This window comes from Protopterus annectens, chromosome 16.part0, assembly GCF_019279795.1.
Source record: "Protopterus annectens isolate FY-2018-M chromosome 16.part0, PAN1.0, whole genome shotgun sequence".
Lineage (NCBI taxonomy): Eukaryota > Metazoa > Chordata > Ceratodontiformes > Protopteridae > Protopterus > Protopterus annectens.
In genome coordinates, this window is record NC_056750.1 from 795,832,795 (window position 1) to 795,848,654 (window position 15,860).

The 15,860-nt window shown below is 41.4% G+C and overlaps 1 protein-coding gene across 1 annotated transcript in view; it reads left to right on the forward strand.

The window, feature by feature from the left end:
• LOC122790839 (lipocalin-like) overlaps positions 1-15,860 on the forward strand; it is a 117,431-nt gene that overhangs the window by 81,146 nt on the left and 20,425 nt on the right. Inside the window, exon 7 of the mRNA XM_044058478.1 lies at positions 436-485. Coding sequence (XP_043914413.1) covers positions 436-462 — 27 coding nt within the window. The 3' untranslated portion in view covers positions 463-485. The remainder of the gene's footprint in view (positions 1-435; positions 486-15,860) is intronic.

Here is a 15,860-nt window from a genome sequence, read left to right on the forward strand (position 1 = left end):
CAACAATTTACTGCTTCTGGAGCTCATTATCCCACAATAATATACATATCTTGTCCAGTTTTGATATTATGTCAAAGAGGAGCAGTATGTCAGATGTAAGACGCTTTAAAAGCAAATGAATCATCCTTGCATAGTTACCACGTGCACGAAGCAGCAATCATATCGGCATTAGCTGACACAAAATATGTTGCCTTCTCCTGTCATTAGCAAGATGCCTTCAAAATAAGCAAGCCTGAAATTATCACGTGAAGTAGAGGACTGTGGACAGTGTAAGAGCATGGGCATTGAGAGGTACACATATATAAGAGACACAAAATGTTCTGTGGTCAATATAGAATGAATGGTAGTAATGCATCATGGCAAAGACGAACACACAAAACATTCTTCATTGGGTAATACTATAAATATTTCAAAACTGCTTTACTCTTTTTCTAGGAATCCAGTGAAGAGCAAAAGAGCTGATTGTGGTCATACCAAGAATTAAGGTGAGTATGCATTATATAAGAATGTTTTTATTGGTCTGACATTTGCATAGTATGTAGAAATATCAATAATGATTACTTTCAGCCGTGTAGATTTTGTTTTATGGACTCACACAATCTTGGCAAGGCATGCTTGTGGACAGTTGTGACCTTGTGCATTAATATTCAACTGGAATCAGACTTTTACCTGGAAAAGATAATTACTAGATCTGTGCTTCAATTAGACGGCTGTTTTATATTACAGATTAGTATTGTTTGGTGAAAGGCACTGAGTAGTTCTGTTTATCACAACCTATTAACATAATCCAGTCACAAACCTGCAGGTATAGCATGCAAACAGTGAATTGCAATGCTAACTGACCAGTGTTTCTTTCAAGCATTGCTGATTATACCTCATGAAGATTGTGTCAAAGTGCAGCAGTTAATTTCTCTTCCCTCACATTGTGGGGTCTTCTCATTCAGATCCTCATGTAGATGCTTTTTATGGTACATCTCCATGCCCTGCCTGTGTAGTTATAATTTTTGCAGTGGATTGCACTTTCTTTGCAAGTCCCAAAAAGTATGCAGCAAGTGAAGTTATAAGCCCAGAACTGCTCTAAGATATATGTGACATGTGTCTGCATGCATGTAAGAGTATGTATGTGTGTGTGTGTGCATGCAAGCACCTTGTGATGGACTGGAATGCCTTTCACGACTACTTCCTGCCTTATACTCACTTCTGACTAGTATATTTACCACCACTACTCAACCATAAGATATCTTAATGCAATCATTGTAAAGGGAAAATTGGATGGGGACTCCAAAGGTGCTTCCCAGACCTAAAATAATAATTTCAGTAACTTGTTATAGAAGCATGCTGCTGAGGTATATGAATACTCGGTGTTTATTCTTCAATGATTCCTTTATCATGGGCCATGTGAGTGAAGCAATGATGGAGGGAAAGATAAATGAAGCCTATGCACAGTAAGTGAAGCTTATGTTGTGTACCACTCTGACTATTACTATGGTGTATCACTTCATAGGTCCACCCTGGTCTCCAGCATTATTACTTTTCGTGAATCTTGAGATAGCTATGTGTACTCACAAAAAGCAAATTACAACATTTATCAGAGCTTTGCTATATGTTATAAGTAAAGTATGTAAACTATATATATATATATATATATATATATATATATATATATATATATATATATATATATAAATATAATCCAAAAATATACTACCTGAATTAAATAAAAAAGTTAATGATTACATAGGTTCACTATGGGGTAAACAGAAACTCATGACCAATTATCCAGTTTGGCACTGTAATCAGGAATTCTTTGCCATCCCTGCTCATAAGGCATGGAATTTCAACATTCAGGAATTATTAACTTCATAAAGTGAATCATCCTGACAGGTCACACAGTAAATCACCCATTCACTAGTACATGGGTTAAGATGTCTAATTTCATAAACATGGGATATGTCAAGAAACATTTAAGCATTTTAATACACAATTAACACAATTTCCAATATGGTTATATTCCACTGGTGGTATAAAAATTCCCACTGTCGCACACAAACATTTTTTCATCTGCATGTACTATAGATGAACTTACAAAGGTTTGATACATATACACACATGTCTGTATGTAACACACACATATATATATATATACACGTGTGTGTGTGTGTATGTATATATACATACACACATATATATATATATATATATATACACACACACACACACACACACATACACAGGGAGTGAACATCTTTGTCAGCTTGTAATGCATGTCATCTTGAAAATTGTATCCTGAATTTTTGGTATACAAGGGCATTAAATAGTTATAAATCATCAATAAAAACATTTCTGAGTAACTGATGAGTTGTAAGTCAGTAACTTATTACATGGGTTATGCTCTACAAACCTGAAAGTAGATGCAACAAATAGACAAGTCCGGAGAATATCTTTGAAAATAATTTTCCTAAAACAAATTCTTCTGAGATGAAGAAGATTTAAGAATGTTATACTTATTTTGGGATGGCAACTGTTGGCATGAGCAAAGGAGACCAATGAAAAGATTTCTTATAAAAGAAACTACTGACCCATCTATAATCTTGGTAATTCTCACATCAAGGAAATTGAAGGTGAGAAGTTGAAACTTGTGTATAAATTCAGCATCACATATTGTGACAAATACTTACATTCCACCAATCCTGCCACATTTATTTTCCATGCTAGCCTTCAGTCGTCAAGGTATGAGCCACTTCTCATTCGATCACCAAGAGATATTGCTGGTAGAATCATAAGTCTTGTTTTCTTCAAAATAACCCATACAATGGTCTGTACAGAGTGGGTTGAAGGAAGTCCTTGAGGCCATCTACTTTACCTGTAAAGGGCAGGTATTGTCAAAATAAGACTCTATTTAAAACTACCTTGATTCATTCTTAAAGAAAATTGCTGGATGTCATATGGAATGTCAGATTTAATCAACGAAAAACTTGTATAAAGAGGTTTCACATCTAAAGTACACATATACCTTTCTTGTTACTTTTAAGACATTCCATCAGCTGGAGATGAGTACAGTCTGTGAATTTATACTGAATGCTGACCAATAATGGAAACAAACATGTTTCCAAAAAATCAGAGTGAGGTTTAGGGAATTAATAGCTCCCTGAAATTGTTGGGTGGCCAGAGGGGGGATTACAGTCCCTCTTGTACATCTTAGGTAGAGCGTAAAAGTATTGAAGACTCTGATTAGACTCCATAAATTCCTGGGCAAGTTTAAAGCTAATAACTTATAATTTTGGGTTGAGTCTATAAGTACCACCGGAGTTTTTTTTTTTAATCATTCCTTTTCTGGTTCACTATACTTTTCATTTTATTGATACTAATAACTACTTGCTAATTAGATTATAAGCCTTGTAAAACTCTCCCTTTTTGTGACAGGTTATGCTCCATATTTTTAGAAATCCCAGATGGATTATTATAGAGATACTCACGTACTGATTTCCCAACTGCAGCCATGGAAGAATTATATGGAGGAAAGGAAATGAGATTTTAAAGTTCTAATCTGCCAGATTAATCCTTATTCCTTCTATGCGCTATCTCTGAAAAATATTCAGATATTTACCTATAGCAAACCGCCTTTATGTCCTGATGGACATTAGTATATGGGTATGGAACAAAATTTACAGCTTTACAAAATTTTCATCATCAGACAGAGTAGAACAAGAAATACTGTGTACCAGCCAATGAAAATCAAATAAACAATTTAATTTGTTTTTCAATTCATCATCGATTGAAAAACTGCCATGCATGTTCCTTTGATGATGCTTCCTCTTCACCTTTCCCTTAACTGGGCTCACCAGACTCAATATTAATATGTTTGGAAGCCAAACTGGTTTCCATAAATTTAATATGACATCATAAGCACACATCTGGAGTGTTGATCCCAAATTATTTGTAGTCTGCATTATTCCTTCTAAGGTCTTTCCTTACAGAGATTTAAACAAGACATCTTTATGCCAGTTATAACATGGCTTGGGGAAGAGCGGTGATATATAAATTAAACAGCAGGAGTAATCTAACATTTTAATAAAACATTGTGCAGCTGCAAGAAAGATGGACTGTAAAACTGAACGAGAATTGTTTATTCAAAGATTGTAATATATTGCAGAATTATACGATAATGACTCCTCTACTTTCTTGTAAACATCCATGAAAAGATATTTTAGAAAGTAAAAAACTGTGCTGCCATATAATAAAATAAATGCAGTGTTGGTTATACAAATAAATGACCCTACCATATTATACAATAATAATTTCTGGGAACATAATAATATTAATAAAATACATCCAGCATGTTAACTGCACATGTAAATCAGCACAAAACTCACTCCATGGGATTCAGAAAGCAGCCATGCAGGAACAAGTTATTCCTGCATGACAGGGACTGTTCCTATTTAGCACGGCAGCATGCCATGCGTATGTATGAAGGCACGCTGCCATGCTGTAAAAAGGACACGGTTCCATGTATGAGCACAGGGGGTATGTGCCTGAGAGCAGAGCTCTCACAATATACACACCCCCTTGCACTCCAGAATTGCCTTTCAGCAATTTAAAATCAGCAAGAATGCTCATAACACCCCAACCCATCAGGATAACAAATCTGGTAAAAGCCATAAGGGACAATCGTCCCTACCAAGACAAATGTTGTTAGAATAACACATGTAGCATAAGCACATAGTGCACTCTTCCCAGTCACAGGAAGGAACGTGGACAAAGCCAAAAGGGACAATCATCCCACAAAGCAGAAAGTTGATAGAATAACAGGAATAAATAAGCTTTATTAAAATGTTGGATTACTCCTGCTGTTTAATTTATATATCACCGCTCTTCCCCAAGCCATGTTATAACTGGCATAAAGAAGTCTTGTTTAAATCTCTATAAGGAAAGACCTTAGAAGGAATAATGCAGACTACTCTGAAGGGTACAAATAAAATAAAATAAATCATTTTTTTTTAAACATGCAATAAAGTTAAGCATAGCTGTGTGCGTGTGTCCATTGCTTAGCTAGCTTAGTCCATCTTAAACAGCATGAGAAGTTAAATAGCAAGAGACAGCCAGCATAAGCAGTACTGCAATAGTGTAGTGGTTAGTGTGTACACTTTGCAAGCAGCCATTCCTGGTTTGATCCCCACTGTAACCAATTTGCATTTTACATGTGAAAGCAGTACATACATTTTTTTTTTATATAATAAGCTACTAAATAACATATATTTGTTAACCAGAGTACTGTAGTAGGTCCAGATGTAAGGTGTCAGTTTAATAAAGTTGTAAACCCCCCATATAAACACAAGTGCCCCATACAGTATAGTCATACATGAGTAAATTTAATGAAAACATATTGGGGGATGTCAGGGACAGTAAACAAAGTTATAATATGTAATGAATGATGAATCAATCCCATACAGCAGGCAGTCTATAAAATAAAAAATAAGCAATGCTAAGTATTGCACAGCTCTACTTACCAGGTGTAAGAATTGTGTAAATATGACTGCTAAGCAATGAGTAGCCCAGCTAAGTGGATTTGCCCACTGGTAAGCACTGATGAACCTGCCCCTTTAAGCACTGCCAACCTTAGCCAAGCAGGTTTGCAAGTAGCTTAGCTCAGTATATTCAAAATTTTCCAATCACAAAAAAGGGTGGGAAATCGACCTGTCTTGCCTGTGATCTCACCAGTGCCACTGGTATTCCTCAGACTGGTGAGCAGGTCAGCACTGCTATGCCAACTTGAAGCGGAGAAAAAGGGAGCTCTTGGATGAGTGGGTCCAAGAAGCAAGGCAAAGGGGTGACGTCCCAGCAGTGTGTAGGCAGTCATACCAATAACTGTTTAATTTATTAATGTCAAGCCTGTGTATATGATGGATAGATATGCCTAAATATTTCCCTATTTCCCTTATAGCTGCAGCTGAGCGGGCTGTGAATCAGGAAGGCCACGCAAGTAGGCTGCAGAGGCTGCATCGCGAGGCTGGTGAGTAACAATCCTGCTTGTAATAGCCATACCAAATAAATATAAAGTAGTAGAAATTCATCTGGCAGTATAAAAACTGTGTATGGGTTGTGCTGAATAAACAATATGACAGTAATAGTCCCATATAGGTCATATTTAAATAAAACTGTAACTGCCTGGCAATAAAGTTCTAAATCCTGGACTGACTGTGTTTACTCTGGTATTGTATGGCATTTATTGTTGCATTCTCTAAATAGAAATGTGTGTACCACTGTTACCCACACTGTGCTACATAAAAAAATGTCTAGGAATGTCTGTGTAAGACTGTTGTAAGTACAAGATCAGATTGTACAACCAAGAGAGACTTAAGACAGAAAACACTGAAGAGATAGACAAATAACACACACCGATGAAACTTAAATTGTATTTTTAGCAGACACAGCCATGGTTCAAATCCTGGGAGTGATAGTAAGCTGTATGCATAACCATACCTCTCAACGGTACAGATGTTTGCAGAATGTACAGATAATCGGCTCATATTTTCTGCCTGTTCCTCTGTCCCCTTGGCAAATCAGTGGGATGATCTCAGAATTGGACAATTGGTCACTAAATAATGACATGCATTTGATTTTCAGACCACAAAACCTTCAGAAAATGTATATTAAAACAAATCCGGTCACTCTAGCAACTCTCCAAGTTTATGAGAGCAATATTCAAAATATGTCCCTATTTGTACCCCCATTTGGTCAAGCTTTGTCCAGAGTGTGTGCATTAACAGATTGAGAGGTATGTGCACAATATTAACTAGGAATCTGGGAATATGTGTAGAAACAGTCAAGTAATGGTAACAAACATTCCCCCACAGGTCTGTCATATAAAAAAACTGTAACTACCTGGCAATAAAGACTTAAATCCTGGACTGGTAGTGTTTACTCTGGTATTGTATGGCCTAACATGTAGCATTCACTAACATCTGATATTAGAATAGTACTGTTGCGTCAACCACTGTTTCTCACACTGTACTACATAAAAATATGTCTAGGAATGTCTGTATAAGACTGTTGTAATTACAAGGTCAGATTGTACAACCAAGAGACACAGAAAACACCAAAGGAATAGACAACAATATCCAAATAGCACACTGATGAAACTTAAATTGCTGTATTTTTAGCAGACAGCTATGGTTTGAATCCTGGGAGTGGTAGTAAGCTGTATGTGGAATCACACCTCTCAACTGTACAGATGTTTGCAGAATGTCCAGATAATTGGCTCATATTTTCCACCTGTTCCTCTGTCCCTCTGGCAAATCAGTGGAATGATCTCAGAACTGTAGTCACTAAATAATGACATACAGTTGATTTTCAGACCTCAAAACCTTCAGAAAATGTATATTAAAACAATCCTGTTACTCTAGCAACTCTCCAAGTTTATGAGAGCAATATTCAAAATATGTCCCTATTTGTACACCCATGTTTTGTCAAGCTTTGTCCAGTGTTTGTGCATTAAGAGATTTAGAGGTATGTGCATAATATTAACCTGGAATCGGGGAATATGTGTTAAAACAGTCAGGTGGTGTTAACAAACATTCCCTCCACAGGTCTACCAGGTAAGAGACATAGAATATAGCTATAAGACAGTTGAAGTATATACTGTGTACAAACATACCACTGCCCAAACCAAGGCCATAGGGTATTTTAATAATACCTGTAGAGTAATGATTAGAGCAATGATCATTAAAGTTGTGAGTACTGCAAGGCTATATAAGTTGTTAATTGACCCCCCCCCCACCATATCTGCAACAATAATCTAAACACACAAATCAATGGTTATGTTTACACCAAACCTACTGTTGGGACATGTGTTCTATTGTTCAACAAATATTGAAATGTGTTTCTATTAATGTTCCTTGTTGAAATACCATCATATATGACCTGTTGCTATCAATGTAATCTACATGCTGTTGTAATGGCCACTGTGGTTCCATATATGCATGTGCTCTCTTTGCTATGCAACTGTTCCATATCTGGTGTTTTGGTTAATGAGAATATTTGTGCATGCTGTTACAACTAATCCTGGATTGTGTTGACTATTACTAACCCACATATGTTCTAAAACTGTAACACCATAGCATGTTTGGGAAGGCTGGTCCCAGCGGACCCACCTCTCCCACCTCATTTGGCTGTGGGACTGGGCCCTAGCACATCTGGGACCCACCCCAGGACCTCCTCAACCACTGGTCCTGCACCACCTTTGTGTGGAACCTCCTCAGGGGATGGGGCTTGTCCCCCCTCTGGGAGCGGGTGCAGACAGGATCCTGTCACCCGAAGTCTGGTCCGGGGACTGGTGCATAGTGAGCTCCGAAGGGAGTTTGGAAATCTGCTATGCCAGCTTGAGTGCCATGTGGTGCATTTAGAGGGTCAGCCTGCCCCTCCTGCTCTGCCCCCAGCACAGCCACCTTCGGGGCCGTAAAGGTGCAGTGGTGACTGCCCATGGGTGGGGACCTCAGTCCTTCGACACCTTGGACAGAGAGGAGTGTTTGAAATCAGAAGCCCATGAGCCCCCAAATGGAAACAGTGGGACTGAGGTCCCCACCCATGGGCAGTCACCACTGCACCTTCACAGCCTTGAAGGTGGCTGTGCTGGGGGGGGAGCAGGAAAGGCAAGCTGACCCTCTAATTGTGCCACGTGGCCCTCAAGCTGGCTTAGCAGATCTCCCAGTTCTCTGCAGAGCTCCCTACGCACCAGACCCTGTACCCGACGTCAGGTGACAGGATCCTGTCCGCCCTCTCCCAGGGGGTCTAGCCCCATCCCCTGAGGCGGTTCCACCTGAAGGTGGTGCAGGACCAGCAGAGGAGGAGGTGCTGGGGTGGGTCCCAGATGTGCTGGAGCCCAGGGCAATGGCCAGATGAGGTGGGTTGGCTGGGAATGGCCTTTCCCAACATGCTATGTTGTTGCAGGTTTAGAACATATGTGGGTTAGCAATAGTCAACACAATCCAGGATTAGTTATAACAGCATACATAGATATTTTCATTAACCCAAAACACCAGATTATAACAGTTGCATAGCAAACAGAACACGTGCATATATGGAACCACAGTGGCCATTACAATGGCATGCAGGTTACCTTTGATAGCAACAGGCTACCAATGATAGTGTTTCAACATGGAACATGAATAGAAACACATTTGAATATTTGTTGAACAGTAGGATATGTGTCCCAACAGTAGGTTTGGTGTAAACATTCCTACTGATCTGTGTGTTTAGATTATTGTTGCAGATATGGTGGGGGGATGTCAATTAACAACTTTTATATCCTTGCAGTATGTGGTCCTCTGGCCGTTTTTTCCTGTTTATGTCTTCCATGTACAATGTCACAGGAATGGCTCCCTGCATCCCCCCCCCCCCCAGGAAAATGATGTCATTATACACTTCGTCATACTACATCACGGAACCCAATTTTGCCGTAGGGCCCATGATCTGCAGGAGAGGACCACCCTGTAAAACGAGCTCGTCTACAGGGTAAATGATGTCGGCCTGCATAACCGCAGTTATGAGCAGGTGTGGCATTGGTGCTCTGACCTGATCCACCATGCTGTCAGCGTGCTGCTGCTGCAGTTAGGAGGGACCAGCTAGCCACAGTTGGGGGTCATGCCATCCAACCCCACTGACATATGCTGAGGAGCTCCTCACCAGCCTTTGGTCACCCACCCACCAGCCAACCCAGGAACCTGAAGCTAGCATTGTGGAGGTGGATGCCACCCACACAATGAATCGAGTGTGTGCAGGTAAGGCCAGAGGGCACATTAGTAGACCACTGTTGCTTACCTGTATTCATCTGTAAAGTATCTACATGCATATGTCAGATAACACAGTCTATTGCTGCAGTGTAGTAATGAACAGATGTGCATGATCTCTAGTATTATGGGTTTGTACGGTTGATGCACTGAAATGCTGCTCGCACCCTGTACCAATGCCACAGGTGTGGCTACTGACATTACGTCTCACACACAACTATGTAGGTCCATCTGGTATACAACTGGGGCAGCAGCCTGTAGCTGGTGAATATGGAGTTGTTTTGTTCAGGTTTGTCAATACACCAGCCATGTTATGGCCATGGTATTTGCCATGCACACATTTAACACATCTACCCATAATGCATCATGTACGTTTACTTATTGCTGCTAACTGCACTGCATCACAGTGGTCACCATGGTGGCATATCTTAAGGGAATGCAAGAGTCCTGCAGTATACCTAACAACCTGTCAGTGCAAGATGTGTGGTCAGAGATGAACATAATGGTGGGATAAATGGCCTACAGTAGGGACATGTCTGAAACATTACCCTTACTACAACTGTGCGACTACAACAGTGTATACACCACTATTACAATAGCAACTGTTCCTGATCTAAACAACGGCAAATCACAATACCACATTCCACACCTTTTACAACCTGTAATGTGATCCTAACATGAGCAATGGATGTGTACTATGGAATCCTATGTTAGGACAACAAATATGGGGGAATACATACCTTAAATACTGTAACCATGTGTGTGTGCACACACTCCAAATAACATTGCAGAAGCAGCTTTTGAGGCACTGACAGCATTCACTTTTATTGAGTACACACCTGCCATCAAGTACAGGACCTCAATGTCACACCAAGTAATGGTCTGCTGTCCAAGAAGCATGTCCATGACATTTGCCCATTCACCTGTAAAAGAGGCAGCCATGGCTTGCACACCTTACAAACCATGGAATGGATCCCATATCTGAAAGGTAGCCTTACCTCACCATTAAGTATACCAAGGCAAATAATGCAGACAGTCATGTATGTGTGTATGAAGTATGGAACAACATTACTGTAGAAAATAAAGAGATGCCCATCCAAGACAGATAACATGTTGCAAACTGGTCACGGAGGCTGCCCAGAAACATGCAGCAACACTGAGGGACTTGCAGAAATGTCTAGCAAGTGCTGCCTGTGCTGTACCTGTGTTGACAATCACCTGAAATCTGCATAAGTGTGGCCTATGGGTTAGGGTAATCAGATAGAAGAGTTGTTCCACAGGAAACATCATCCAGGGCTCTCTACAAGTAGCATATGCACAACATCAAGTCTCCCAAAGGCATGTGTTGCAATGTGTAATGGTGTACTGAGACCAAGGCTGAAACCTACAGACAGTATTAATAAAGATACATGTGGTGTACACAAGCAACACTTCACTCCACCTCAGGCCCACCATCCCCATTTTTACCTTGCTGGTGCCAGTGTACACCTTTAGGTTTGCTGTTCATTAGCAGGAACTAGGCCAGTAGACATGGAGTTCTGAATTTGGAACATGGCAAAACAACACTTGTGTGGCCCATAATTGTCAAGTACCTGCAATAAGGCTGAGGATGGGGAGGGGTGTCATCCTGAAACACAACAGTGAATTGAAACATATATCCAAAGCTCAGTAAGAATGGCTGTATCTGAACATAGTCAAGGTCATGAATTGTGCCAGACATAACCCTGACTCCACAGCAATAATGAAGGCATTGTGTGACCTCCAAGGGCTGTGCACATGAGCTGACCTTGCAATCCGGCAGAGTTAGGGGACATTTGTAGGGTGGAGTGACTAAATAATGGCAAGTGAAGATGGGCCATGCTAGTATACCCCCTTCTAAGAAAAGAGATTGATGTAGTTCACTTAAGTGCTGCAACAAACCATTGTGTTAAGGGTGTGCACACTTATGCAACCCACATATTGTATGCATCTTATTCAGCATCTGCATGACTAACACATTTGTTTGATACTGCATTTAATTGCACAGGTCATGTGTCAAATATCAGGTGTGTGTAATGTTAACATATACTGTACTGTGGCCCCATTGCATATCATGGAAGAAGCTGGCATGTTAACAAGGGTGTGTACACTCCTCATATCCACAGTAAGCTTTGAAGGTTGTTAGTGTAATTGGATTTTATTGCTCATACATGCACTGCTAATGAGATCTGCAAATCAGAGGTCAGGCATTAATTATTGACATCAGTCCTCATATCATCTCAGGTATGTCAGAAACACATAGGGACTGTGAGCAACAGAGCAAGCATAACTGATACACATTCAGCAATGGTGTGTACACTCATGAGGTATGAAGCACAGTACATGTCAGGGTGCTGTACAGGTGCACAGCAATACTGTGTACATGGGACCAGTGTGTTCCAGAGGAAGGGGCATCACATACTAACAACGCATGCATCACAGAGATGTATAATGTTGGTAACAAGGATTGAGTATAGCTGCAGTGCATGCTGTTGAGTGCCATATATGTCATGCATGTTGACTGTTGGGTAATGAGAGGTCTGTGTCATATCTTTGTGCCACCTCACCTGTAAGTGTGTGTGTGTGTGTGTGTGTGTGAGTGTAAGTGTGTGTGTATATAGAGGTAAGCAATAACTTACAGGTCTTAAATTACATTTCTTGTTTTCCCCTCACAGGTTGCGAGGTGGGTCAGGGTCCCTCCTGCAGGAAAACTGATGTTAGTGTCCATACAGACACTGACAATGATAAGTATAGTGAGGTACAGGCAGGGTTGTCAGGGGCTGAAGCTGTGCCATCGGTTGACATCCCACTTTTATCCACCCCATCCCCACACATAGTCACAATGCCTATACATACCCTATCACCAGTGGCCATAGATGAAAAACAGTTGGCAGGTGGTGGCATGGGACAGGACAGTGTGGGGACTATGCCAAGTGTGTCTGCATACAGCAGCCATAGCCAGATGACTGGTGAGGTACCACACAGGTAGATGTACAGGGGTGCTCATAGCAGGGTTGCTGGCCATCATGCCCCTGTCAGAAATGCCACAGTTGTTACCAGATGCATGTTACTGGCCATCATGGAGGCACAGGCACTTATGGAACATTACACCCGAGTATGAGGCTCCAGAGGGCTACTCATTCTGCTGTACTTGACAACATCTGTGATCTTGCAGGTGCCCACCGTTATTTTGCAGAGGTCCTGGATAGATGGTTGGGTGAGATGGTGGGAATCCTCAACCTGTGTAGTATCTGTGTTAGAGCATATGGTGGAAATAGGGCATCAGCCACATGGACGTAGGTCAGCAACACCAACAGATGGAGGTCTCCATGGACGTGCAACAAGTCACAGCAACTCCTGTAGTGGCAGTACCAGCACTGCAGGGAGGGTGCTGCCACACCACAATGCAGCAGGCCATGTACACGTGGTCCTGGCCAGTCCCAACAGGGACACGGATCCAGTGGACATTTGTCATCATCAGGGGAGAGTAACATATCTGGGCTTCTACCTGGTAGTACCCATGGAACCCCTGGCAAGCACAGTTCCCATGCCCGAGGCAGACACGGTGAACTGTACCACCCTGCCATGTATGGTCTGCAGCTGTCCAACAAACCCCTGTATAGGGCAGCCACATGGCAGAACTGTGTGCATACATACACACACACATCACCAACACAGCTAGGGGACCTCCATACCTACACACACCACATCTGCACAGCCCAATTGATAAAGAACCCCATAACACACACACACATATGATGTCAACCAAATGTCTCAGCCTAGGTCTCTGGCAAACCCACAACACACCCTTTGCATATGATAATACCTGTGCCACATCCCTGTCATCCACGTCATTGATGCAGGGACATGCTAATATGGTTCTGATGCACAGGGTGAATGTACTAAGGTTTAGCAATGTAATGCTGTTTAACATGTTTTCAGCTGGAATGTTTAATGCTTTTACATGTCAGGGTGTGTAGTTGTCCAGCCATGATGCATTATAGCTGTTATTAACACTGACTAATTGTGGTCTCCATAATGTATTCAGTTTGTGTTGTAGGTGTCTATGTTGGTCTGCTCTCCCTTCCTACAAGGGGTATGGCACTGTGGTGACACACTGTCATATCCTGGGTACAGATGAACTCAAGTAACGTGTCTGTATAACAGTTACTGCATGTGCCACATGGCTGATAGGTCTGAGGGGTATATACAGGTGAGTGCATGCTGGCTGATGTCAGCAGCTCTACAGTGGACAATGGTAAGTGTACTGGGTGGCACACACCAAATGTTTGTGAATAACACATACACAGACTTTGATGTTGATGCAATACACAGAGAATACTGTGCACATGGATGTACTTAATTTTGCAGTGAACTTATTTTGGCCTATGTAATTCCAGCAAGACAAAATAGGCAAAACATCACATCAGTAAATAGTCTGCCAGTTTAATATCATTGATGATGGTACTGGCAGGGCATATATCATCTTCCCCAATTTAGTGCAATCCTGGAGTTGGTAAGCATAGGTGTGCTGGTGTGGGTGGCACAGCCCCCCAATTTGGAGGGTATGGGGTGGCGCAGAACCACACAGTGAGATAAACAACTACTTAACCTGTTAACATAAACTGTGCAGTATAACAGCAGACTAAGAGGGGGGATATGCACAATAACTCCAATGAGGGTGGCTGTGCACATAACAACCACACCCAACTATATATGCCAACTCCAGTATCGCTGTACAGCTGTACAGTGGGGAAGAGGGCATTTACACATCTATTAGTTTTGATGGAATGAATTTCCCAAAGATGATTCCTTTGAAATGTTAACTTTTGCCAATTAGTTCTCAGACAAATGATCTCCTGGGACATATATGTTCTGCAAACTGAAGTAGATCCTTTCACATACACACACACTTGCTTGGCAACATAGAGTAAAACCCCTACCTAGGTACTTATTGCTACTAATGTGTTTTGCCTTAATTGCACACACCACAGAGCATTTAGGATGAGGTATGTCCCGAGTTTCTTGTTAAGTGAAGATCACTACCAGGCCTTGCACAGTATGGTAATGGGGGGATGTACTGGGTGTTACTGAACAATGCATAGTATGACATACTGTCATATACACATTGACAAACACGACAGTCATAGACACATCTGACAGACCTGGGTTTAGCAGTGCTAACTACCTTGTCAGTGAGTCCATTCTGTTAGAGAATTTTCACACAGCACATGCATCATTGGACTGAATAGTGTAATCAGTTACCCGTATGGTTGATGGTGACAGCGGTCCTCATACAGTGGACTTTGGGACATGTACTGGGGTACCATGGTGTAAAGACAGTATACCCAGCATCCACACCCCACATTGGATATTGTACTCACTGAAACCCACCATAATGCTCTGACATGCCCACAATCACACATTGACCAGGACTGCAACACAACCCCTTGTCTATCTAATCAGTGCTACTACAGGGATATGCATTTATTGCACATGCCACAGGGACAGTAGGGTGAGGGTTTTCATGGCTCTCCTAATGTCTGCAACATCACTATCCCTTAGAATTCTCCAAATACAATAAACCTTGCCATACATTATGTCTTCTACAAATATACACACTCGCACACATACACACTTGCCAGGACTCAGAGGGTAACCTACACCTATCTACCCATTTGTAGAACAGTGTTATGCTGGTACTGCAAACTCCAGGTAGTCCATAGGGTGAAGAGTGTAACAAGGTACATTTAATGTCAATTACAGCAGCAACCATTTCTAAATATGGCAATGGGAGTGTAGTGGGTGAGAAGGCCTTCAGAGTATTGTCAAGTACAAGTTTACAAACACACAGACACTGTTATTCTCAGTAATGCACACTGACGCATTTGTCAGTACTGGGGTCCATACATGCAGGTGTTCCTAAGTGTGTACCAGGCTAATGTCCATGGAGAGATGAGAAGTGCACGGCATGTGGGTACACTGGCATCATGCCATCTGACAATTGTCAGCAGGCAATCAACTGATACCACTTGAGTGATCCCCAGGGTGACCGTT